Source organism: Dromiciops gliroides, chromosome 3 (genome assembly GCF_019393635.1).
Source record: "Dromiciops gliroides isolate mDroGli1 chromosome 3, mDroGli1.pri, whole genome shotgun sequence".
In the NCBI taxonomy this organism is placed as follows: domain Eukaryota; kingdom Metazoa; phylum Chordata; class Mammalia; order Microbiotheria; family Microbiotheriidae; genus Dromiciops; species Dromiciops gliroides.
The window spans coordinates 585,808,221-585,833,586 of record NC_057863.1 but is presented as its reverse complement, the minus strand read 5'-3'; the positions used below and the strand labels follow the sequence as shown (position 1 = coordinate 585,833,586).

The window sequence follows — 25,366 nt, the reverse complement described above, 5'->3', positions numbered from 1 at the left end:
TCGCAGTAACTCTTAACACCTGGCTCCAGATAAGACCAGATTACTAACATCTGCTTTTATGATCTTTTCTCAAAAATATGCCTTCCTCACCACCACCCCCAACATAATATTTGCTTAATATTTACTATTAGAGTTTTAGATCGACTGTATCCACACCAAACACAAATTCCATAAAACTCTTCCCTGGAATCACAAGGAAGGAGCTAAGCCACTGTGACCTAGGGTATAGGGGTCCCCTTCCTATCCTAGGCAATCTTCTCATGTCCCTTGCCCCTACCCCTCCAATGCCCTAGTCCCTCCTCCCCCCTGCTCACTATTCCAAGGCTGGTCAGGCCTCAGCCAGGGCCAGCATGAGAGTTTTGGCTTTGCCACATACCTGAAGCTGGTGGAGGGTTTATAGGGTTTTGGAGATCTGTAGACTTCATAACCTTTCACACCAGGATGTTAGAGAAAATGCAGAAAACAAGAGCAGAGAGGGGAATGATCATTAGACTGAGGACAGTGGGCACTTTGAAGGAATGGAGTGGGGGTGGAATGGTAAATAAGGAGGGGATAGGAGGGATATGGGAATCAAGGGGACCCCTAGGAATCATAGTTCAGGTACATGGCTACTAAGGGTGACTGCAGGAGCTAGAGCTGGAACCAGAGTTCCTAGCACACAGAATTTTGGCAGGGTATAGAGCCTGGCCACATTGAGGTCTGTCCCAGGAATATATTCCCTTCTCAGACCCCACCCTTGGTTACCGTTACGGTTGAGGTCACCACAGCATTCAACCACCCAGATAAGCTCTGGGCTATCTGCTCTGCACTTGGCACCACAAGCAGCTTTCCATCTTCACCAAAGGCCAGCTTTCCTGTCAGCAAGGCAACCTGCCTTGGAGCCTGGAGAAGAGAGGCAGCAAGAAATGCCTGGGGCTCGTCTTCTACAGCCTTTCCTGAACTCTGTACTTACCCCACACTACTCTGCCTTGCCCTCACCTGTAGAACACAAGTAACAAATGTGACCAGCTCACTCTCCAAAATAGAGACAAGATTCTGGCAGGTCATGTAATCAACAAGGCGAGCGAGGCGTCCCAAAAGCTGCCACCACAGTTCAGCTCGGTTCAGCTTCTGCATTAGTTGCTGCCGACGAAACCACTTTCGGTACATGGAGCCCTTTGCTGAACTGTACTCAGAGAAGCTCTCCACTCGTTCTTGCAGGCCCTGCCGCATCCGATATGTGTCTTCATGTACCTGACATGGAAGATGGAAAGGCAGAACAGCACAAATAGACCCAATGCCTTTGGCCCAATCCAGTGATAAGTGCAACATAACCCAAAGGCCAGACAAAGCAGCAAGTATGTATGCGGCAGAATGACCCTTCAGCAGGGTTAGGAAAAAAGGGCTCTGGAGGGATCCCAAACTGTCTACTCCAGGTACAGCCCATGTACTTAGGTCTAGCAATAGAGAAGGAGGAGAATGAACTTTTGCTTAACCCTACCATCCTTTCAAGCTTTCAGTCTATATCTTCCTTCCTTTCCTCAAACTCCTAAAAAAAAAAATAACAAAAAACCTACCACCTGCACTCATTGCCTCTACTTCCTTACCTTTTACCCACTCTTTAACCCCTTGCAATCTAGATCCCAACTTAATCATTCAACTGAAACTTTTCAAGGATACTAATGATCTCTTAATGGACAAATCTAATGGCTTTTTCTCATTCTCCTTCATTCATGACCTCTCTCCCAAGTAACTATTGGGTGGGTTGGGGATTTGGGCAGAGTATTGTATAGAAGATGGCACTTAAGCTAATCTTTAAAAGAAATTAGAGGTTCCAAGAGGCAGAGGTGAAAAAATTATGGGGTGCAGCCTTTGTAAAGACATGAAGATGGAAGATGGAATGCAGTATGTGAAAAACTAGGCCAATTTGGCTGAAACATATAATAGGTGAAGAGAAGTAATATAGAGTAAGGCTGGAAAGGTAGGTGAAGGGATTTAAGTGCCAAACATAGAAATTAATATTTCATCCTAGAAGTAATAACTGGAGTTTATTTAAGGAGCAGGGGGCAAGGAAGGGTGCCAAGGTGAAACTTGTTCTTCAGGAATATCATTTTTGCAGCTGTGTGGAGAATGTACTGAAGTGGGGTTAGATATGTGGCAGGGAAGCCAGTAAGTAAACTTGACAGCTGATTGTACATGTCTGGTGAGGAATAATGAGGAAGTGACCCTGAGGTTGTAAACCTGAGTGAATGAAAGGATGATAGGGCCCACAAAAAAAAATGGGAAAATTCATATGAATGTGGGTTTGGGGGGCAGGAGGGAATAATGACTTCTGTCTTGAGTATGCTGAGTCTGAGATGCTTAAAAGATATCCAGGGGCAGCTAGGTGGCTCAGTGGATATAGTACTGGCCCTGGAGTCAGGAGGACCTGAGTTCAAATCCAGCCTCAGACATTTAACACTTACTAGCTGTGTGACCCTGGGCAAGTCACTTATCCCCAATTGCCTCACCAAAAAAAAAAAAAAAAAGATATCCAACTGGATATTTTCAGTAGGTAGCTGATGATACAAGAATTAAATTCAGGAGGAGAGAAGATGTCTAGACCTGGGACTTCTAGCCAAGATGGCTGCCTAAATGGATAAAGACCACTCAGCTCCCCCATATCTACTCCAGCAAAAATATAAAAAGAAAATCACATTAAACCAAATAATGACTAGGAAATTGATCAAGAAACTGTAACAAGTGATTTCTTACACCCTATAACTGCAAAAAAAAAAAAATTTCAACCAGAAGGCCTTAAGCAAGAGGACTAATAGACACCTTTTTTTTCTATCATAAAAGTATTTTATTATTTTCCAGTTACATGTAAAGATCATTTTCGATGTTTGTTTTCATAAGATTTTTAGTTCCAAATTTTTCTCCCTCCCTTCCCTCTTCCCTCCCCAAGACAGAAAGCAATTTGATATAAAAACCTGGAAAAACTTAAGTGGACTGATGCTGAGTGAAGTGAGCAGAAATCAGGAAAATACTGTACATAATAACAGAAACACTGTGCGATGATCAACTGTGATAGACAACAGTTCTCAGCAATACAGTGATCCAAGACAACTCTTAAGGACTCATGATGGAAAATATTCTCCACATCTAGAAAAAAAGAACTGTGGATTCTGAATACAGATCAAACCATACTGTTTCTACTTTTTTTTTCGAGGTTTTTTTTTCCTTTTGTTCTGATTCTTCTTTCACAATATGCAGAAATATGTTTAATGTGATTGTACATATATAACCTATATCAGATTGCTTTCTATCTTGGGTGGGGAGGGGAAGGAGGGAGGGAGAAAAAATTAGAAATAAAAATCTTATGAAAACAACTGTTGAAAACTATCTTTACATGTAACTGGAAAATAATAAAATACTTTTATGATTTAAAAAAAGAGTTATGAGAGAAGTAGCTTTTTGTTTTGAACCAAAATTATACTCCTAAACAATTGACAAGGTGGGGCAGGGGTAGGGCCATGGAGCACAGCAGATGGTTATCATTCTAGGCCAGTTCCCTTCTCAGAGACTGAAAAACAGAGGGGCCAGGTCCAAGGCCCTTTTCCAGCAGTCAGCAGTCTCCTTTGGAAAGGGGAAGGCAAGATCCCAAAGATATCTGTCAATACCTTTCACAAACCACATATAGACAATTCATGCAGACATACATCACTTACAAGGGACACACACACACACACACAAACACCTCTTACAGTGGCAAACTTTGCCCAAATAACAGATACTCTAAAAATGAGAATATACCAAAGAAAAATGAATGGTTCCAGGAGAAAGCAATATGTGTATACATATATACATACACACACATACATACATATACATATATGTGTATATATATATATATATCAAAATTAAAAGAAAATATAAGCTTCTTCCAAAGTCTTTTACTGTAAGTTTCCTACTAAAGACAACTCAGCTGGAAAACAGGTGAAAGTGAATAACCTAAGAATCATCAGACTCCTTGAAAATTATGATTTTTTTAAAAGCCTGAGAATTTTCTTTTTTTGTTGTTTGTTGAGGCAATTGGGGTTAAGTGACTTGCCCAGGGTCACACAGCTAGTAACTGTCAAGTGCCTGAGGCTGGATTTGAACTCAGGTCCTTCTGAATCCTGGGCCAGTGCTCTATCCACTGCGCCCCCAGAACTTTCTTTTAAAGAAAACACAGATGAAAACTACCTATATCTATTAGAATTAGAAAGCAAAGTAAAAATAGAAAAAAAAATCTCTTGGTCACCTCCTCAAAGAAACCCTCAAAGTAAAAACTCACCAAAATTCATAACTTTTACAATGAAAAAATATTGCAAGCAGCTAGGAAAAAAAAAAGAATTAAGGAACCAAAGAACTACATTTAGAGGCACTCAAAACCTCACAGCTTCTATTATAAATGAGAGGTAATCCTGAAATTCAATAGACAATTCATGCAGACATACATCACCTACACGGGACACACACACAGTACATCCCTTATGCTGGCAAACTTTGCCCAAATAACAGATACCCTAAAAATTAGAATATACCAAAGAAAAATGAATGGCTCTAGGAGAAAGAAATGTGTGTATACATATATACAAATATATTTATATACATACACACACACACACATATATATATATACACACACACAATAGATATAGGCTTACAACCAAGAATAACTTACCCTTCAAAGTTCCTATAAAGGAAAAAAATGGACCTTGAATGGAAGAAGACTGTCAAGCATTTCTGATGAAAAGAACAGAGCTGAGTAGGATCTTTGAAATCTAGACATGTAGTCAAAAGAACTAGAAAGGTAAATTTATTTGAGCAATTGCAAGGGGCTCTATGATAAAAAAATGTTAACATTCTAATAGAGAGAAAAGAAGTAAATGTCCCTTTAGAATCTTAATATTCTCAAAGGGCATCGAAGAAGCTAAAGATGAAAACCAGAGGTCCTGGGAGAGGACTGGTTCTGTTCTGAGGATTTTAAAAGGGAAAAGAGACGGAAGAATAAAAAAAAATTTGCTGTTGTTCAGTCATAACTCCATTTGGGGTTTTCTTGGTAAAGATATTACTAGAATACTTTGCCATTTCCTTCTCCAACTTATTTTACAGATGAGGAAACTTAAGATGAATAGGGTTGGGGCAGCTAGGTGGTACAGTGGATAAAGCACCAGCCCTGGATTCAGGAGGACCTGAGTTCAAATCCGGTCTCAGACACTTGACACTTACTAGCTGTGTGACCCTGGGCAAATCACTTATCTGTCATCCCCCCCCCCCAAGATGAATAGGGTTAAGTGACTTGCCCAGGGTCACATAGCTAGTAAGTGTTTGAGGCCAGATTTGAACTCATGAAGATGTCTTCCTAATTCCAGGTCCTATCCACTGTGCCACCTAGTTGTACCTACTACAACTGCTGCTGTAAAAGGAATATACTACTGTAGAAAGGGGAGAGAATGGGGTGGATTTTGCTGTTTTTTTTTTTGGGGGGTGGGAGAAGAATAATAAGCAAACATGGAAGAAGGAGTGAGGAGAGCAGGCCAATCTGGTAATGAGTTCCTCCACACTTGGCTAGGCCACTTCTCAGAGAAGAGACTTAAAAGCTATTATTGGTCCATTTACTCTATGCTTTTTCAGTTTGGTAAGAACTGCAAAGATATATGGTTATCTGGCTTAGATTTTGATAACCCAGGCCAGGAACATTCCACACCACAGTGAGGTGTCTGAATATCACCTAAGTGGAAGGAGAGATGCATAGAGAGTATTATTTGTAATTTGGGGTGTAAAAGGGATGTGGCTACCTTTCCAGCTTAAAGAAGATGCCGAGGAACAAGGCAATCGGTTTTGCTCCTTCAGTGCAGAATTAGATTTGAGTGGTGGACTTTAGGGACAATTCTGAGGCAGGAGACACATCTCCACATGTAAGTAAGTATAGGAAAGGGAAAGATACAGGGTATTGGAAAGACACAGTGGCAGCAAGGGTTGCATCTGTTCCCCTGTAACTTTGAGCATTAGATCCATAAGAGGAAGCACTATGTAAGCATTGGCCTTCATGACAGTGGAGCCCCACCCTATTTTATTGATGGGGCTGCAGGAACAACGAGAAGCAAGACAAAGCTCTAGATCCTGGAACAGAATTACCAACACCTTGGAGCCAGAATCCTGCTCCCTGTTTGTCCATGTGCCTGTGTCTCTTCAGTTCCTATAGTGCTTTCTAAACTAGTTATTAAATTGCATCTATTTAGTTACCATTTCACTGGGAGATAGGAAGTCTAAAAATAAAACAGAACTTTGGGTTACCTCTCTTCTCCAATCTCATGATGTGGCTGAGAGATGAAAGAGACTGATTACAGCCTAAAAGGGGGAACTAGTTGTGGGAACTGAATAGAAAGTATAGTCTATATCACATGAAATAAATGCTTCTGCTTTTATTACCCTTATACTTAATCCAAGTGAACTGCTTACTAAGATAATGACCCTTTGAGGAGTGATTAATAATATGTTGACAAGAAAGAGGCAACAAAAGTAAGTTAGGGACCAAGCAAAAGAATTGCATAAATCATAATCCTAGGTAGATAAGATCCCAAGAAAACCATAGTGGGACAGAGCACTTAAAGTGATACTATATGTCCATAGTCTTGCCTATTCGAATAGAGGATGAGTATCAAACACAAGTCACCACATTGCCTCTATGAACAGGAAACAACTAAAGTATTCAAGAGTGAGTAAAGGCCTATCAATACAGAGGAATAGTGTAACACAATGAAAAATGAGAAGTATGAAGGATAATAAGAAATTTGGAAAGTTTAGAAAGTAATTCAAAGAGAAGAAAGCAAAATCAAAAGGACACCAAACACTTTAACTACAAGAAGGAAATATATATGTATGTATATATATGTATATATGTATACATGCATATAGACATAAATAGACAAAAAGAACATATGGGGATACAGAAATGTCGTTGTTTGTCCTTCATTCTCATGACTTGCAGTGAACTGGATTTAAGTGAGGGAGGGCTGTGCAAGGTCACCAACCTCATTCTCTCTTCCAGAGCCATCTGGATCTAGTGGCAAGATATATATCAGGATGACTGGAGATGGCCCAGTTGTTTAAGGAAACTGGGGTTAAGCGACTTGCCCAAGGTCACCCACATAGTAGTGCCTGAAGTGAGATTTTTAACTCAGATCCTCCCAACTTTAGGGTCAGTACTCTTATTCACTTTACTACCTAGCTGCCCTGAATACAAAAGTAGTAATTAATGAGCTACTATGGATATTTACGTAGAAATTAATTTTCAAGTTTATATAACTATAAACATATGGTTGATTGCTAAAAATTAAGCACAAATTATTTACTTTTTTAGAAGAAATTTTGCATTGTTAAAGAGCAGAAGAGAATGTGGATTAACAAATTATGAGAGTTCAGGTTGTTTTTTTTGTTTTTGGTGAGGTAATTGGGGTTAAGTGACTTGCCCAGGGTCACACAGCTAGTAAGTGTCAAGTGTCTGAGGCTGGATTTGAACTCAGGTCCTCCTGAAGCTAGGGCCAGTGCTTTATCCACTGTGCCACCTAGCTGCCCGAGAGTTCAGTGTTTTTAAAAATTAAATTGTAGAAGTGGCAGAGCTCTTGGTGGGTGAAATTAAGGCAAAATAGGCTGGCACCAGTCTCTGTGTTCTGTTAAAGGAAAGAAGATGGCACTAGAGCTAAAATACTCAAAAGTAGTAAAAATCAGAGTAACACTGGCAGAAGGCCCCAGCTCCTACCAGATTCATTTTTTCTTCCAGAAGAGGAAAGGTTGGCTCCAAAAGAAAGGAGTACCAGAGGGGAGGTTGTTCCAGACAAAAGTAATGGGCTCAGCAAAGACCAATGATGCTAGAGAAAGAATGAGACCCACAAAATTCGGTTGAGCTGTAACAGCCTCTAGCTGAGTCAAAGAGTTTTACTGTGATATTTAAACATTGAGATGTTGTCACTGTATCAAATGAGAATAAGCTGAGTGAGACAGGGACAAAGGAATAAAGAGAATGCAGAAAACCTATTAAGAAGTGACACAATATACTCTGCACTGAAAAGATTTCTTCCCCATTTTATCCTTTGCTCTATCTGGAAGCAAGTTTATTTATATTTTAAAATGAATTTGTTTTTTTCTTTACAGATATATTTCTTTTATTTATTTTTATACAGAATATGAAGGTTTATTTCAAAAAGGAATATTTTTACCAGGATACACAGATGCACTTAATGTAACAGTACAGATATATTTCTTTCTATGTTATTGTTCAGTCATTCAGTAATGTCTGATGCTTCATGATCATGTGGACCATACTGTCCATTGGGTTTTCTTAGCAAAGATACTGGAGTGGTTTGCCATTTCCTACTCTAGTGGATTAAGGCAGTGGTTAAGTGACTTGCCCAGGGTCATACAGCTAGTAAATTCTGAGCTCAGATTTTAACTCAGGTCTTCCTGACTCCAAGCCCTGAACTCTATCCACTGAGCTATCTAGTTATCCTGATTTCTTTATGTAGACAGTAGTAAATCTTTGGTCTTCATAATTTTCCAGGCCCAAAGTATTTTATGCTTAACCTGCTGTGCCTTATGGACTACCTAGAAAAGATTGTCTGGTGAGTCTGACTTCTGATAAAAACGTGGTCTGAAGAAGAAATTCAATAACTTCTGGAACACATGCTCTAAAACCTCAAAAGAGAATAGGAATATCATTATTATGTGTGCAATTTGCTCTCTTCAACAAGTCTTTTAAATTCCAAGTGAATACTCCATGTCTTCTCTTGTCTCTCCCAATGAAGCTGAGTGCAGAAGTGGGAACACAGTAAATATGGCTCAAGTGAAATATACTGGAGAGATGTAGCCAAAATGGTGGCATAAAGAAGCACTTAATTGAGCTTTCCCAAATATCCCTCCAAACAATTCTAAAATAATGCATCAAACCAAATTCTGGAATACCAGGGAAAGAATGGTCAAGTAAAACAATTTTCCAGCCCACAACAATTTAGGAGGTCAGCAGGAAAAGCCTATCTTACTGGGGTAGTGGTGGGCCTTGGGAGTGAAGCACAGGCTGGGCAGCACCTAGGGGGTGGCTACATTAGTAGTGGCAGCAGCTTCAGGAGCTCTTAGCCTATTGACTGAGGTAAGCGGGGAGGGGGAATGTTAAACAAATAGTCAGAAGGAGATTTCAAGGGATCCTTTGCTGGCACTGGGTTTAGGACCTTATTACATTGCCCATAAACAGTTCCAGGTGACACTCCCAGGACCAAAAGAAGCAATGGCACTTAAGGCTGCAGAGGAGCAAGGCCCTATGTCAAGGTTCCAGGTAGGAGAGAAAAGCTTGTGGTCACTAGCTGGTGCAGTAGAGAACCTGGTCTCACTTCCAAGACAGAAGAGAGTGCTAGCAATTGTGGCTGCAGGAGAGCAGGGAACATGGTCACCATCCCAGGGCCAGGAGGAGTGCTAGTGTTGGTGGCTACAGGGGAACAAGGTCCCTTTCTAGGTGAGGAACAGAGCATAGGCCAGAAGAGAAGTAAACACACCTTTCCTTAGACCATACCACCTTGGAAGTGCTGAAAATCTACAGCCCCCTATGGCTAGCTCCTAAAACAGCAGCAAAAAAGGCCTAAAGTTTGGAACAGTGCACCCTAGAAACAGAGCCAACTTTAACATAAAATTAAGTCAAGAAATAGGCTGGAAAATGAAAAAACAACAAAATCCCTGACCTGAACTAAGTTACTATGATGACAGGGAAGATTGGAGACAAAGATGTCAAAGTAGCAACATGCAAAGTCTCAGAGAAAAATTTGGACTGGAATTCCTGGAAGAACTCCAAAAGGATTTTCAAAATCAAATAATAAAGGTAGAAGAAAAATTGGGAAAAGAAATGAGGGTAATGAAAGGAAAGAAAATTATGAAGAGAGAGTCAACAGCTGGGTAAAAGAGGTATAAGAAAATTTTTTTTCTTTTTTTCTTTTTTTTTAATTAGTAAAGTATTTAATTTTTTTCCTGTTACATGTAAAGATAGTTCTCAACTTTTGTTTATACAAGCTTTCCAATTTCAGATTTTTCTCCCTCCCTCCCCTCCCTCCCCCCTCCCCTAGACAGCAGGTAATCTGATATAGGTTATATATATATATACACACACACACACACACACACACACACACACATATATATGTATATATAAGAGGTATAAAAATATTAAAGAAAGTAACACCTTAAAAAAAGAACTGGCAAAATCGAAAAAGAGGCACAAATGCTCACTAAAAAAAAAATCCTTAAAAATTAAAATTTGGAAAGCACAAACTGACGACTTCATGAGACACCAAGAAACAAGAAAATAAAATCAAAAGAACAAAAAAAAATAGAAGAAAATGTGGAATATCTCATTGGAAAATCAACCTTCAGGGGGTAGCTAGGTGGCACAGTGGATAAAGCACTGGCCCTGGATTCAGGAGGACCTGAGTTCAAATCTGGCCTCAGAGACTTGACACTTACTAGCTGTATGACCTTGAGCAAGTCACTTAACCCTCATTGCCCCCCCCAAAAAAATTATGAAGGAAAACTACCCTGATGTCATAGAACCATAGGGTAAAAGAGAAATTGAAGGAATCCACGGATTACCTCCTGAAAGACATCCCAAAATGAAAACTTTTAGGAATATTATAGACAGATTCAAGAGCTCCCAGGGAATATTTATATCTTTACATGCTTACATCAATAAAATAGAGAAAGAGCAAATCAACAAATTGGACGTGTAACTAAAAAAAACTAGAAAAAGAACAAATTAAAATCTCTAATTAAACACCAAACTAGAAATTCTGAAAATCAAAGGAAATATACAATTGAGAGTAAGAAAACTCATTGAACTAAAACTAGAAACTGTTTTCATGAAAAAAACAACAATAAAACAGACAAACCATTGATTAATTTGATTTTTTAAAAAGAAAACCAAGTTAACAGTATCAAAAATGAAAAGGGTAAATTCACCACCAATGAAGATGAAATTAAAGCAGTTGTTAGGAGCTATTTTGCCCAACTGAATGCAAATAAATCTGACAATCTAAGTGAAATGGATGAATATTTGCAAGAATGTAAACTACCCAGATTAAGGGAAGAGGAAATGGAATGCTTAAATAACCCCATCTTAGAAAAAGAAATTGAACAAACTTTAAGAAATGACAAGCGGGGGCAGCTAGGTGGCACAGTGGATAAAGCACCAGCCCTGGATTCAGGAGGACCTGAGTTCAAATCCAGCCTCAGACACTTGACACTTCCTAGCTGTGTGACCCTAGGCAAGTCACTTAACCCCAATTGCCTTGCCAAAAAAAGAAAAAGAAAAAGAAATGACAAGCAGGATGGTTTCAGAAAAATGTAGGAAGACTTACATGAATTGATGCAAAGTGAAACAAGCAGAACCAGGAGAATATTTACATAATAATAGCAATATTGTATGATGAAAAACTGGAAATAACTTAGCTATTCTCAGCAATACAGTGATCCTAAACAATTACAAATTATTTAGTATGGAAAGTGCTATCTACTTCCAGAGAAAGAACTGATAAGTAGAAGTGTGCATAGTATGTGTGTATAGTATATAGAGATAGAGATAGATAGATGTAGGTATAAATGTAGATGTAGATATAGATGTAGATGTAGATATAGAGATAGAGATACATATAGATATAGATATATCTATGTCAAATGGTGCAGGATGGGGAAGGAGGGAGGGAGAGAGATAGTTCAGAACTCAAAATGTAACAAATAAATAGAGCTGCCTATTCGACCATTAAAAATGAATGTTAAAAAATTTTGTTTACATGTAATTGAGAAAAAATAAAATAAAAATTCAATGTTAAAAAAAGAACTGTATTGACAATGCAGTTTTAAGCTATGAGACATTTGGGATATGTGAAATATACACAAATGCACAAGAATGGACAAAAAGAACAGAATGGGATAGAGAGGGAGTAATTAATAGGTACTATAGATTTTTATGTGGAAATTCATTTTTATGTTTAAATCATTAAATATGTAAGGTTGATTGGTTTTGTTTCTCCTTAAAGTGCATAATAAATTACTTTAAAAGAACATTTGTATAATCGAAGAGTATACAAGAATTTGGAATGACCCAGAGGAAGGGGAATGACATTTGTGTGAACTAGTAACTGAAGGGATGGAGGGATAGTGGAAGGGGATGGGTGGTAAATCAGACATCTTTTGTAGCTCCCTTCTCTCCTTCTAACACCAAGTCAAAGCCCTGCCCATGATACAAGCCCTACATCGAAGTTTCTCCCCAGCAGGTTGCTCACATGTCTGCCCAGGTTTCCTCATCAGTAAAATGGGAATAATAATAGCACCTACCTCCCCTGGGTTATTATGAAGCTAAAATGAGATATATGTAAAGAACTTTGCAGACCTTAAATCACTATACAAATACAATCATCATCACCACCACCACCATCATCTTCAGCCCTAGGGGACAGAGCATGAATGGTTTTGAGGTATCTATCTGGGGTTAGAAAGCCTACCAGCTGGAGAACAGCTGCAGAGTAACGGAGACAACGTCGCAACACCCGCAAGGCCCCTCTATTCATCTTGGCCAGCGCTCGTTGCAACTCAGGAAGTGTGTAACATCGATTTTCTTCCTGGGGCAACCAGGAAACAGAGTGTAGCTCTTGCAGGAACCTGGGAGGAAGGGCCCACAGAATGTTAGAATCAAAGTTTCTTGTGGCCAGGCACACAAAGGGACAGGGTCCATTTGCAGCCTTCCTACTTCCCTTCTCTAAATATCCTTATGAAATTATATCCCTTCCTAAGCCCGATTATCTCTTAGGTTTTGGGCAACCTCTGAGAAATCAGGGCCACAACTTGCAAAATCTTTCTTCTCTTGCTTGATCTGGGTAACTGAACCATCTCCCAAGTAGTCTGGTTTATACTGTGAATCTCTCCAGTGTGAATTGTTTGTACTATTTTACTTTGTTTTTTTGGAAGGCAGTCCTAAAATCACTTTCAAACCTCAAAAGTGGTCTGGTTCATCCCCTTTCCAATTCTTAAGACTTCAGAATTGTCACCTCACACAAGGTGTCCTTCTAGTTGCTCTTTTCATCTTGTTATATCTTCCTTGAGCTGCAATTACCAGTTTTCAAGATTTGGATGAACCAAGATTTATATGGGGATAGGAGAATAGTTCCTGTTTAGCTTCCATGCCTGCCTTTGTTTGTGTTTGTCTTTCTTTCTTTCTTTCTTTCTTTCTTTCTTTCTTTCTTTCTTTCTTTCTTTCTTTCTTTCTTTCTTTCTTTCTTTCTTTCTTTCTTTCTTTCTTTTCCCTCTCCTCTCCTCTCCTCTCCTCTCCTCTCCTCTCCTCTCCTCTCCTCTCCTCTCCTCTCCTCTCCTCTCCTCTCCTCTCCTCTCCTCTCTTCTCCTCTCCTCTCCTCTCCTCTCCTCTCCTCTCCTCTCCTCTCCTCTCCTCTCCTCTCCTCTCCTCTCCTCTCCTCTCCTCTCCTCTCCTCTCCTCTCCTCTCCTCTCCTCTCCTCTCCTTTCCTTCCCTCCCTCCCTCCCTCCCTCCCTCCCTCCTTCCCTTCCTTCCTTCCTTTTTTTTGGTACCTGGACTTCTATTGGCCTAACATAACATTGGTGTTTTTCTTCAGCAAAAAGTTACCTATAGTGATTGGGAAAAGTGGGTCAGTAGGATCAAGAACTGAGGGGTGCAGAACAGTGGCTGAGGAAAAGTGCTGCTAGTCTCTATAGCTAAAAAAAAGAATGTGCATCTAGGCTAGCATGAGGCGTTACCATCTTTGGCCTGGGCTAATCATACAGCTACACTAAACTCCCTAAAGGCAATGACCACAGAGTTTCCTCTCTCCTATGACAGAGCTTAGCATAGGGCCAGCCACATAATAAGTGTTCACTAGAGATTTACTGATTGCTTAGTTTAAAAGGAAACTCCTTTCTTACTTTCTGGCCCCAGAGAAAGGTTAAGACCTATCTTAACTTCTTCCTCTGAAGGGCTAGCAACAGGCTTTCCCTCTTAAGATTAGCTGCTTATGAGAGGCAAAAACGCTACATGCTCACTAGATTGGGCCAGACCCTTCTTGGCTACCCTACTCTCCTTAAAGGAAAAGCCTGATAGAAACCCAGCTGGGGGAAAAAGAGACAAGAGCAAGGAATGGAAAGATTAGGATGAGATAGTTTGTGGTAAAACTCAAGGAGGCAGGAGAACAAAGGCAATAGGAAATCTAGGATAGCAAATCTAAAGAAGAGGGGTTGGGAAATTGGGAGAAAGGAAAGAGGAAAAATTCCCCACTCTGCATATATCCTTCCTGAAGATCTTGTGATCAAGAAGTCACCATCTGTTTATTTCATATTAAGTGGCCATGTGGTTCATGGGAAAGGATGATTATGTATTAGGTAAGCCATGAGCCAAGAGAGAAGAACTGAACCAACTATGAAGAAAGGGTAAAATCTGGATGCCCGAGTGGGGAAAAAATAATGGACTAAAAGATGAGAGACCTGAGTTATAACAGCCAGGAAATCCATCATTCATGCTCTCTTCAAGATCTACTAGCCAATCCTGAAGGACCCAGTGATGAGGCCTGGTCTAGAAATGTTGAACCAAGGCTGGCCATTAAATTAGAGAAAAGCCTAAAAAGAAGATAGACTTCTTAGAAATGCAAAGAAGGGAGGGACTAAAGTGAGAAGGGACTGGAATAAGGGATCTGAATGAGACATGCCTCCTGTCCCTCAGGAAATTGATAGACTTGTCTTTCCCTGCTCCTCATATATTGTCCAGAACATAGTCCTGCTGACAATCAGGAAAAAAGCTGTTGTTGCTTCAAGTGTTAACAAAGTGACAGATAAAGGTAGAGAATGTGGCATTTTGTCACATGCATAGTGAGGGTAGAGGGCTGAGGATAAGAGGAAAGAAAATCCCACCTGTTAATGTGGAGCAGACAAACCCCAAAGTGGGGTATAGCAAAGAGTAGGTAGTTCCTCAGGAAATCCCGGCGTTTCTTCAGCACCTGCAACTTAACATTCTTCCTCCAGCTATAGATGAAAAGTCAGAATTCTCTTCAAACTTCCTTCCCACCCACCCTCTCTTGACTCTTATTCTAATCCCACAATTCTCTATCACCACTGAAGTCCCCTTTGGCTACAGCAAAATTCACAATCTCATCTCCCCATAACCTGTCCCTTTACCCATCTTTTCCATTCCTTCTACCACCTCCCCCTGTCTTTGTACTGCTGCTTCACTCATCCACTCCCAACCACTTGACACTTACCAAATAAAGGCCTTCCTCACAAGATAATGCTTGAAGAAAGGGATGTCTTGGAGTTGTTGCCAGAGCACAGAATGCCGGTGCCAGATACCCAGTGCTATTAATTCACTGCCTTCCACAGGATGAACATGCAGGACTCCAAAAGGAGAAAAGATGTAGTGCTCTGGTTTTGCCCGGTTCTGTGGCACCACTGTCAGGCTATATGGCCTATGAAGAGAATGTTCTGACCCATGAACATACAAACATACCCTCAACCCCAACAACTGGGTTGTATTGCCTAGGAAAAGAGGACAGAGAAGGAGGAGGTGAGAGGGTAAGAGGGTAGAAAAAAGTAGGGGAAAGGGGGATGAGAGGAGGAGAGTAAGAGGAATAGGAGAAAGAAATTATAATGTTCAAAGAGGAAAGAACAGAAGAGACAGCCAAAACCACAATGCAGCCAAGAGAGAGAAGATCACAGTAAGGATCATTTTAAATGAATCTTAGTTTCCAGGCCCACACAGATAACATAAGGATATGATACTGGAAGCACACTGGTAACTGCTGAGAAATCATGAAGAAAGAAAGATGCCAAAATAATGGGAAAAAGTCAAAGGTTCTCCCTTCATTGGAAACTACAAACTTTTGATGTCTGGTAAATTCATAAAGCGATTTATTAATTAGTAAGTCTTTGAAGGAGTAATCACAATCGAGTGGCATGAATTCACTAAGAACAATTTATGCAAACTAACTGCATAGGTTTACTTGACTAGGAGATTAATTAGGGAAATGATAGTATAACTAAATTTTAGCAAGGTGTCTCATAATATTCTTGTGAGCAAGAGGTAGTGACGAAGATGGGCAGATAGTGAGTTCGTAGCTTTGTTTAGATTTGTAGCACAACCATATACAAAGAATGGTGATGGATGTCACCATGGAAGAAGGTATTTAGTGGCCTAACACATGTCCTTGGTCCTATTTCATTCAACATGTTTATCAATTACTTTAATACTTAGAATACATGTTTACTAAATCTGAGAATGTAGTATTGATGGGAGCAAAAGTCAATACAGCTGGATAATACAATCAAGATTGGAATAAATTTCTAGAGCCTAGAATGATTAACTATATCTAAGCAAATAGAATTTAATATAGGTAAGGGAACAGGGAAAGAGAATAAACAATTAAGTATCTGTTATGTGCCAGGCACTGTGCTAAGTACTTTACAACTATTATTTCAATTGATCATCTTATCAACTCTGGAAGGTAGGTGCTATTATTATCCTCATTTTGCAGGTAAGGAAACTGAGGCAAACAGAAGTCAAGTGATTTGCCCAGGATCACATAGCTAGTAAGTATCTGAGGCCAGGTTTGAACCCAACTCGTCCTGATTCCAAGCCCAGCTCTCTATATTGCACCACCTAGTCTCTCTAATCAGGTTACTGCACTTTAAAAAAATAGATCCATCAGTAACTGATATAAGAGACATGGCTACAAAACAATTCTGGGGTTTTATTAAACTATGTGAGAAAATAATTATCAATAATGGTTTTTTTGGGGGGGACCCAGGAAGGACTCAGTCTTTGGTTGGCTTTCTATTCCCCACACCCTACCCCCACTTAAGAGATCAGTTTTTAGGAGGGAGCTCTAATCCTGTGCAGAGCTTACAATCGAGGTGGAGAATAGACTCAAGCCACATCTATTTGAACACACCTTTGTCTCAGAGGGTTCTGTCTTCCACTAGACTCTGATGTCATCACTATACAGCTCATTTTAATATGGACCACCTTCAAGTCACGTCAACCAATGGAATTGAATGATGCTAGCCAATTAGCTTTGATCAGTGTGTAAGAGCCACCTCTATTGGAAGAGGAAAAAAGATTCAGACCATGAGGTGAAGGCCATTCTTGGCTTGCACTCCAGGCTCGGAAAGCTGTCTGAGTGCTCTCCTTTTTAGGTAATGTAGGGATTCTGAGCTCTGCTTGGGGCCATGTGCTCTCTCTTACAAATATAAGCTGAGGGTTTTCTGCTTGTGTTAAATGCCACTCGGTCAATACTCTACTAACATTAAATATACTTTAATAATAAATGCTTACTGCCAAAAATGGGTGCGGTAGCCATTAATTTATAAGTAGCAATATTTTAGAAAAAGCCAGTCTGGCCCCCAGTAATTTAGTTAAACCCAGCCCAGCTCCCCAATAATTTATATAACTCAACTATGTGAGCTTAACAAATCAACAAGATGATGTGTCAAACAAAAAATGCAATGCTGAATTAATATAATATCAAGAACCAAACAGGAAATGTTATAGTTCAACTTGACTTCACGTTGCTCAGGACAAATCTGAGTATTATAATCAGCTTTGAGTGTTGTATTTTAGAAAGGACATTGACAAAGTAAAGTAAGTCCAGAGGAAGATGGTGATATGCTGCTCCACTAGGTTCTATCTTAGAGTCATATGAACTATGTCTTCCATGGCACAGACTAAAAGTTTCCTAGCTGAGGAATGAGGACAGGCAAGAAGATTCATGCTCGGGAAGGATCCAAAAAGGCATCAGAAAGGATGTAAAAGTCAGTCTGGAAATATGGGGTGCTGAATGGAGGAAACACAAGACAGTACTAGGCCCAATAAATGAAAAGTCGCGGAGAGAAAGTTTTTAGTTCAATACAAAAAATACTGTATTGACAATTACAGCTGTCCAAAAATGGAAGAGACTACCTTGGGAGATAAGTTAATGGAATTGTTCAAACAAGCAGGATAAACATTAGCAAAGAGGATTCTTGCACTAAAAAGGGAGGCTGGACTAAATGACCTCTAGAATAATTTCTAGTGCTAGGATTCCAGGCCAAGGAAAGGAGGCCAGATAAGGATAGGATGAGGGATTTGGAGGAAAAGGACAAAGAAAGAGTCAAAGGAGGAAGGCAGGACTTAGGGCAGGGAGCAAAAGGGAAGAGGTCAAAGAAAGAGGGTTCCTGGAGTACATAGGCCTGAACTAGGTGTGCCTGGGAACTAAGTCCTTACCTGAAATGCCGAGTAGCAGCCAAATTGAGGTAGATGAAGTGGATCTGAGTTAGGTATTTGGTCCTCCGAAGAAGAGAAATGATTTGGTTCTTTAGCAGAATAGTCTGAGGTGTGTGGACAGAACTTGACCTTCGAGAGCTCCTTTCTTCAGTAACAGTTAATGATAATAGCTGAGGTGTGTATCTGTATAATATAATATAGAAAACATTATCTGTATAATATAGAAAATATGGGGCAGCTAGGTGGTGCAGTGGATAAAGCACTGGCCCTGAATTCAGGAGTACCTAAATTCAAATCCAGCCTAAGACACTTGACACTTAGTAGCTGTGTCACTTAACCCTCATCACCCTGCAAAAACAAAAACAAGATAATAATATAGAAAACATTATATTATAATATAATAAAAAGAGAAGGAAGAAAAGGGCAAAAAAAAGGGAGAGAAGAAAGGTAATAGGATCCCTATGCCTAGAATTAATTACTAAGGAAAAGAAGACAGTTCAGGCCCAAGCTATGCTGATTATTTTCCATCAGGGCAGAGGGAGGTTATATGCTCATCCTTGATGTACAGATCAATAAGGAGGAAGAACTGGTAGAGCAATTCTTCAGGGAGATAATGGTATAAGGAGAATCTGGGTTTACCTACACAGATATTGACACTCACATATGTAATTGGGGAAAAAGAAATTTTTTTTAAGTAAGTTAAAGGGCAAAAAGGGACCAAAAAAGGTTGGGAACCCCTGTCCTATAGAAAATCCTTTTTCCTTTTAGATTGTAATGAACAGGGGCGGCTAGGTGGTGCAGTGGATAAAGCACCAGTCCTGGATTCAGGAGTTCCTGAGTTCAAATCCGGCCTTAGACACTTGAAACTTACTGGCTGTGTGACCCTGGGCAAGTCACTTAACCCCCCATTGCCCCGCAAAAAAAAAAAAAAAGATTGTAATGAACATCTTCCAAGATAGTCACAAACACCCACTATTCATATCCACTTTCCTATTTTATGTCTTATTTTTATTAATAATTAGAGAGTCATAGAACAGAATTGTCTCTGTTGTTACAGCTTTCTCCTGGATCTATTTTCCAGGTCAGCTGTTTTTCCAAGAAGATATTTCACATTGCTCTCCATTTTTTTATTCATTTGGGTTTGCTTTATTGTGTTTTGGTTTCTCATAAAGCCATTAGCATCCATTTGTTCAATCCTAATTCTTAGGCAATTATTTTCTTCAGAGAGCTTTTCCATTTAGCTTTTCAAGTTGTTGATGTTTTTTTATGACTTTCCCATATCACTCTCATTTTTTCCTCTATCTCTCTTACTTTATCTTCAAAGTCCTTTTTGAACACTTCTATGGCCTGAGACCAATTCAAATTTTTCTTGGAAGCTTTGGATGTAGGAGCCCTGATGTTGCTATCCTCTTCTGAGGGTGTACCTCAATCTTCCTTGTCACCAAAGAAACTTTTTATGATCTGCATCTTTCCCTGTCTGCTCATTTTGCCCACCTATTTCTTGACTTTTAACTCCTTCTTAAAGTGGGGCACTGCTTCCAGGCTGCACTGTCCCAAGCTTCAAGGGGTCCAAAGTGGTACAATTTAAGGAGTGGCAGGTTCTTCACTCATCTGGTCTGTAAATAACCCCAGGCCTACTTGCTCTTCAACTGGAAAACAAAATTTTTGTTTGGCTGGGGTGATAGCTCCTGCAAGCCTGCACCCCTCTCCCACCTAGGCCACCACCACTAAAGGCTGCTTCCTGGTTCCCAGCAGGGGTAAAACAACTGAGTTGTGCCTCAGTGCCAGCAGAGACACCTGCAATCTCCCCCCAGCCATCTACTCAGCCCTCTCACCAGATCATGAGCTTAGTTCCAGAAGATTCAGGCACTGCAGCCAATTCAGAGGCTCTGGAGGTCTCTTTCTTTGGCACAGCCTTCCTGGGGCTGGATCTGTGTCAGCTCCTGTTGTTACAGCTTTCAAGGAATCTTGTATGATTTTCACATGTACATAAGATAGTTAAAGGACTTCAAAGAAGAATTTTGTCAAACCAAATAAGATATTTTTTATAGTCAACAGAGAATAAGAACAGTAGAATCTTGTCATCTCTGTTAAACTTTTACAAATGATACATTTAGTCACATAGTTAGCTGAAAGATATGAATTACCTACCCACATTTTAACCTAACTCAGACGCTACCTTCTACATTTTAAGTAGTCCCTGATTAACTCCCTTCACCTATCCTTTAAAATAAGTAAAATAATCTTGCCCTCCTTAAACTGAATAGAGTTTGCACCTCTATTACTCTTCTTATGGGTTATTTTGTATTATGGCTATTTGGGCATGTGTATTATACCTCTACTACACTATGAGCATCCTAAGGAAGAATAGTATCTAACTTAAGACACTAGAACCAGTACAGTTGGAAAATTATGTCAACATTTGGTTGCCCAGAAAAGTTCATCAGTATTGTATAACAATTTCATGATGGTGTGCTTGCCTACGTTCTGGATAACAGACAATGCTCTCCTGCTTTCCCAGTCAACAACGGAGTTGAAGCAAGGCCATGTGCTTGCTCCCATGCTTTTTAACATGATGTTTTTGGCAATGTTGTCAGATACCTTCAATAAGGATAAAAACAGGATCATGGTCAGCAACCACACTGATGGTAATTTATTTAACTTGAAAAGGCTACAAACCCAAGACTAAAGTAGAGGTAGAGTTGGTGAATGATTTTTTCTTAGCAGATGACTTTGCACTCAATGCAGCCTCTGAAGCTGAGATGCAACTAAGTATGAATCTATTCTCTGATGCTTGTGCTAATTTTGGCCTAACAATTAACAACATGAAAACACAGGTACTCCACCAGCCAGCACCACACCATCCATATAATGAAGAGGATGGTTTCAGAAAAATCTGGATAGATGTATATGAACTGATTCAGAGTGAAGGGAACAGGTCCAAGAGAACAATGTACACAGTAACAGCAGTATTACGAAGATAAATCAACTGTGAAAGACTTAACAACTATATCATTGTAATGATCCACAACAATTTCAGAGGACTCATGATGAAAAAAGTTATCCACCTCCAGATAGAGAATTGATGGACTCAAGAGTACAGACTGAAGCATATCTTTTTCTCTTTATTTTTGGGGGTTTTTAAATATGGTCAATGTGCAAATGTGTTTTATATGACTTCTTATGTATAATCTTGCCTTCTTGATGGGCAAGGATGGGAGTCAAGGGAGGGAATGAATTTTGAACTGAAAATAAAAAATTAAAACAAACAAAAGATCATAATAGGATCGGATGAAGAAATTAAGAATATTTATACTGGAAAAATACTTTGTAAACACAGGATAATTGCTTTCAAGTATCTGAAGGGCAATATATGAAAGAGGATAATATGGGTTCACTACCAATATCAACACTACCACCACCACTCCCAATCCTTCCTTACACACTTCCTTCTTGCCATTAATTAGGTTCATATAAGCTCATTAGGCTTCTTCCTGAGCACTCTCTTTTCCAATTGGGAGAGAGATGGGGGCTCAGGACAATGCCACATGTACTTATTTGCTAGAGCTTTGTTATCACAGCTCCCAAAATATTAATATTACTCCATGGAGATCAGCACTAGGACACAGGTCCCCCAATATCTAATAACTAGGAGATTGCAAAGCAACAGATTTAGATTCAATATAAGCAAATATTTCCTAATGATTAGCGTTCTCCAAGGGTAGAATGGGTTGCTTTGGGAGGCGGTTGGCTGCCCCATTCCAGAGGGCTTCAAGTAAAAGACCACTTGTTGGAGATATTGTAGAGGGGACTCTTCTTCATGTTCAAGTTGTAGTAGATTAGGGGGCTGCTACATGGCGAAGTGGATAAAGCACCAGCTCTGGATTCAGGAGGACCTGAATTCAAATCCGGCCTCAGACACTTGACACTTACTAGCTGTGTGACCCTGGGCAAGTCGCTTAACCCTCATTGCCCTGCAAAAAAAAAAAGAAAAGAAAAGAAAAGAAAAAGAAAGAGAAGTTGTAGTAGATGGCTTCTGAGGTCCCTTCCAGGTCAGAAAATTTGGCAACTATAACTTTTTTTGTATGAATCTGTGAGTTGATTTTTGTAGGGAATTTCTAATGTGGAACCCCTCCCCCCAATGTAAACTGGTAATTTCTCTACAACTCATTATCTTAGACAGTTGCTGGGGAGGCACTGAAAGATGAAGTCACTTGCACAGCAGCACTTAGCTAGCTATTTAGCTACAAAGCTATATATCTAGCATTTATTATAGTACTTTAAGGTTTACAAAGACCTTTATGTTATATGTTATATACTATTTCATTTGATCTTCACAATGACCCTGAGAGGTAGATACTAATATTAAAGCCCATTTATGAATCAGAAAGTTGAAGCTGAGAAAGGTTAAGTGATTTGTCCAAGGTTACACAGCTAGTTAAGTGTCTGAGGCAGTTTTTGAATTTAGGCCTTCCTGACTCTATCCAGCATTCTACCTACTGCACCACATGGATTTTTATTACTTGATCCTTTCTTGGATTTTGTCTAATTTTCTGAGCATCACAACTGCTATTATTCTTCCTACACTGTTTACTACTCTCTAGGTAGTTATGTAGATAAGTAGTTTGGTGGTTTTACATAAGTAGTTTTCTCCCTCCTCCTTTCTCTTCAGTTTAAAGCCCCCTTCATTAGATTTGTAAACTATCAGTGAAATATGTGCTTATTGATCTTTGTGAGATAAATTCCATCCCTATTTGAGTCTCTCATTCCAATATTTTAAGCTATTTAGGTCAATATATTCCTATGTTTCGTTCTAGAAATCTAAATTCCAAATTTATCTACCATCATCTTAACTTTCATTTTATCAAATTCTCTTTTCTCTTCTACATCATTTGTCTTCAGTGGGCAGGAGTAATTAAAACACTACTTGTACTGTTATAGTCTTTTTCTTGCCTAAGATTTTATAATTTCGGTTTCTTCTGACAATATCCTTTCTGCCCACATGAATCACCAGAAGTGGGTAGTAGCCATCTGTTTTGACAAATCTTAGCAGGTTCTCTGTCACATCTTGGATATATTATTTAGAAAAACAGGAAACCTCTATATCTTTATCAGGTTGTGAAATGGATTTCTCAATAATTCTCACAGCAAAGACTCACTAATTTCTATTATTCTTCTCTTCTTCCAATGGCCCTTACTGGATGAGTTTTTACTTGAAAAACCTAGTAGCTACTTCATCATTTCTTTGAGGACAAGCAATTGCTTTCTCTCAAACCAAGTTCCCTTCTCTCTTCAGGAAGAGTCTCAAATTTGCACTTAGCTCCAAATATTCTTTTCAGTGTCTTCCTTCCTTGAACTATATATAACATTCTTCCCACCACCAACCTTTTAATGCAAGTCAGATTTTTCCTCTATTTCTTCATATTCTTTTTTAACTTCTTTATTTTTTCACACTGAAGTATATCTTCTAATATTTTAAGGATCATTTCATTGTCTCTAATAACCTGGAAGAAGAAACAGCATTCCCTCAAGGTTCTTCATCTATTTTTCCTTGAAGGAGACCAGCCTGCACCATGCAGACAAGTTTCATTAATACCTATGAAGTAGAATTTATCTTCTTGCATAAAGGTCTGTAGGTCATCTTGTTTGTTAAGTATATTTTATGAATTTTTGCAAAAATAATTAAGACCATTGGTTTTATGTTTGCTTCCGGTCTTAGATTTTGTATCCTATGAAATATGAAGTGTTTCTACTGATTTTCTTCTTCCCCTACAGCTTCTCTTTTCCATTTAAAATCCTTTTGATTAGATTTTTAAGAATTCAGACAATTATACAATTACAATCTCTCATTAGATGCACTCCATATACCTATAACTTATGCTGTAGTCCAAAATCTAAGTTTCATCTTCAGATGGTTGGTTGGTTGTTGTCCTTCATGCTCAAAGAAGACCAAAATAACATCACTATATTGGGGTCCAGCTGTGGTTGAGCTCAGACGACTCTACCACAGTTCAGCTCATAAATAGTCCATATGAACATTTGGAGTGGAGATGTCACGAAATTTACACATCTCATGTTTCTTTTGAGCTAAAATCATTTTCAGATACTATCTTCTAAACTAGCTATTAACCTTTTTGAATCCATTCAAAGCCCCCGACTTCAACTGGCAACAGTAATTTTAAAAAAAGACCATCTATGCCCTAAGGTCTTTGGTTTCTTACCATTTCAGTTCCTTGAAATGCTTTCTTTGTTCCTTCTAGTGGTACAATTTGTTACCAGATTAATCTCTAAAAGTGGGTAGTAAGCATTAAATTTGACAAGTCTTAGAAGATTTCCCATCATGTCTTAGATACCTGCTCTGGAAGACACTGGACCTCTTTGTTGTTAATGTCAGGACAACAAATAGCAATAGTCAAAAACCACCAATACTCTTCTTCCTCCAGTCTTTAAACAACCATTCTCTTGATGGGAACTAAGAACTCATTATTTACTAGAGTACAAACAGCTTCTTCCTCCTCCTCCCACTCTGTCTCTCTGTCTGTCTCTCTCTCTCTCACACATACATACACACACATACACACACACACACACCATATACATACATAGATGAACTATGACTAGTATTTGCCTGCAAGTATTCAGTGAACCTTTCTTTTCTGAGTCATATATTTTTACTCTCCAACTTCCTGATTCAAGGATTCCCTCCTACCTCTTCATATCCTTGTCTTCATCATTTTTATCCTGAAGCTCTTCTTTCAGAAGGTACTTAATGTTTATTGAATTGAAAACATGAAATTATATCTTTAAAATGTAACTCCCCTTCTGGGGTACCCCTAACTCATAATTGCAGGTTGGGTACCCCGTGGGGCAAATACTCCTAAGTTCAAGGTGCTCTGTAGGTTCAAACTCCTAAAACTATAGTTCACAAACACCTAATGCTCTCTTTACCTTTAATAATCATCCAGTAGACACAATTAGCTAAAAGCAAAAGCATTTACTGACATTGAATAAAAAGGATAGAAGCTAAAAAACATTCATCTCAGACCTGGGATATATTCTCCCACAAATAAACACAT

The 25,366-nt window shown here is 39.2% G+C and overlaps 1 protein-coding gene across 1 annotated transcript in view; it reads right to left on the bottom strand.

Moving 5' to 3' along the window:
- DNHD1 (dynein heavy chain domain 1) overlaps positions 1 to 25,366 on the bottom strand; it is a 101,665-nt gene that overhangs the window by 67,980 nt on the left and 8,319 nt on the right. Inside the window, exons 3-9 of the mRNA XM_043993814.1 lie at positions 20,203 to 20,215; positions 18,291 to 18,473; positions 15,295 to 15,498; positions 14,948 to 15,058; positions 12,543 to 12,699; positions 979 to 1,233; positions 745 to 882 (exon numbers count right to left, since the gene is read on the bottom strand). Coding sequence (XP_043849749.1) covers positions 745 to 882; positions 979 to 1,233; positions 12,543 to 12,699; positions 14,948 to 15,058; positions 15,295 to 15,498; positions 18,291 to 18,473; positions 20,203 to 20,215 — 1,061 coding nt within the window. The remainder of the gene's footprint in view (positions 1 to 744; positions 883 to 978; positions 1,234 to 12,542; positions 12,700 to 14,947; positions 15,059 to 15,294; positions 15,499 to 18,290; positions 18,474 to 20,202; positions 20,216 to 25,366) is intronic.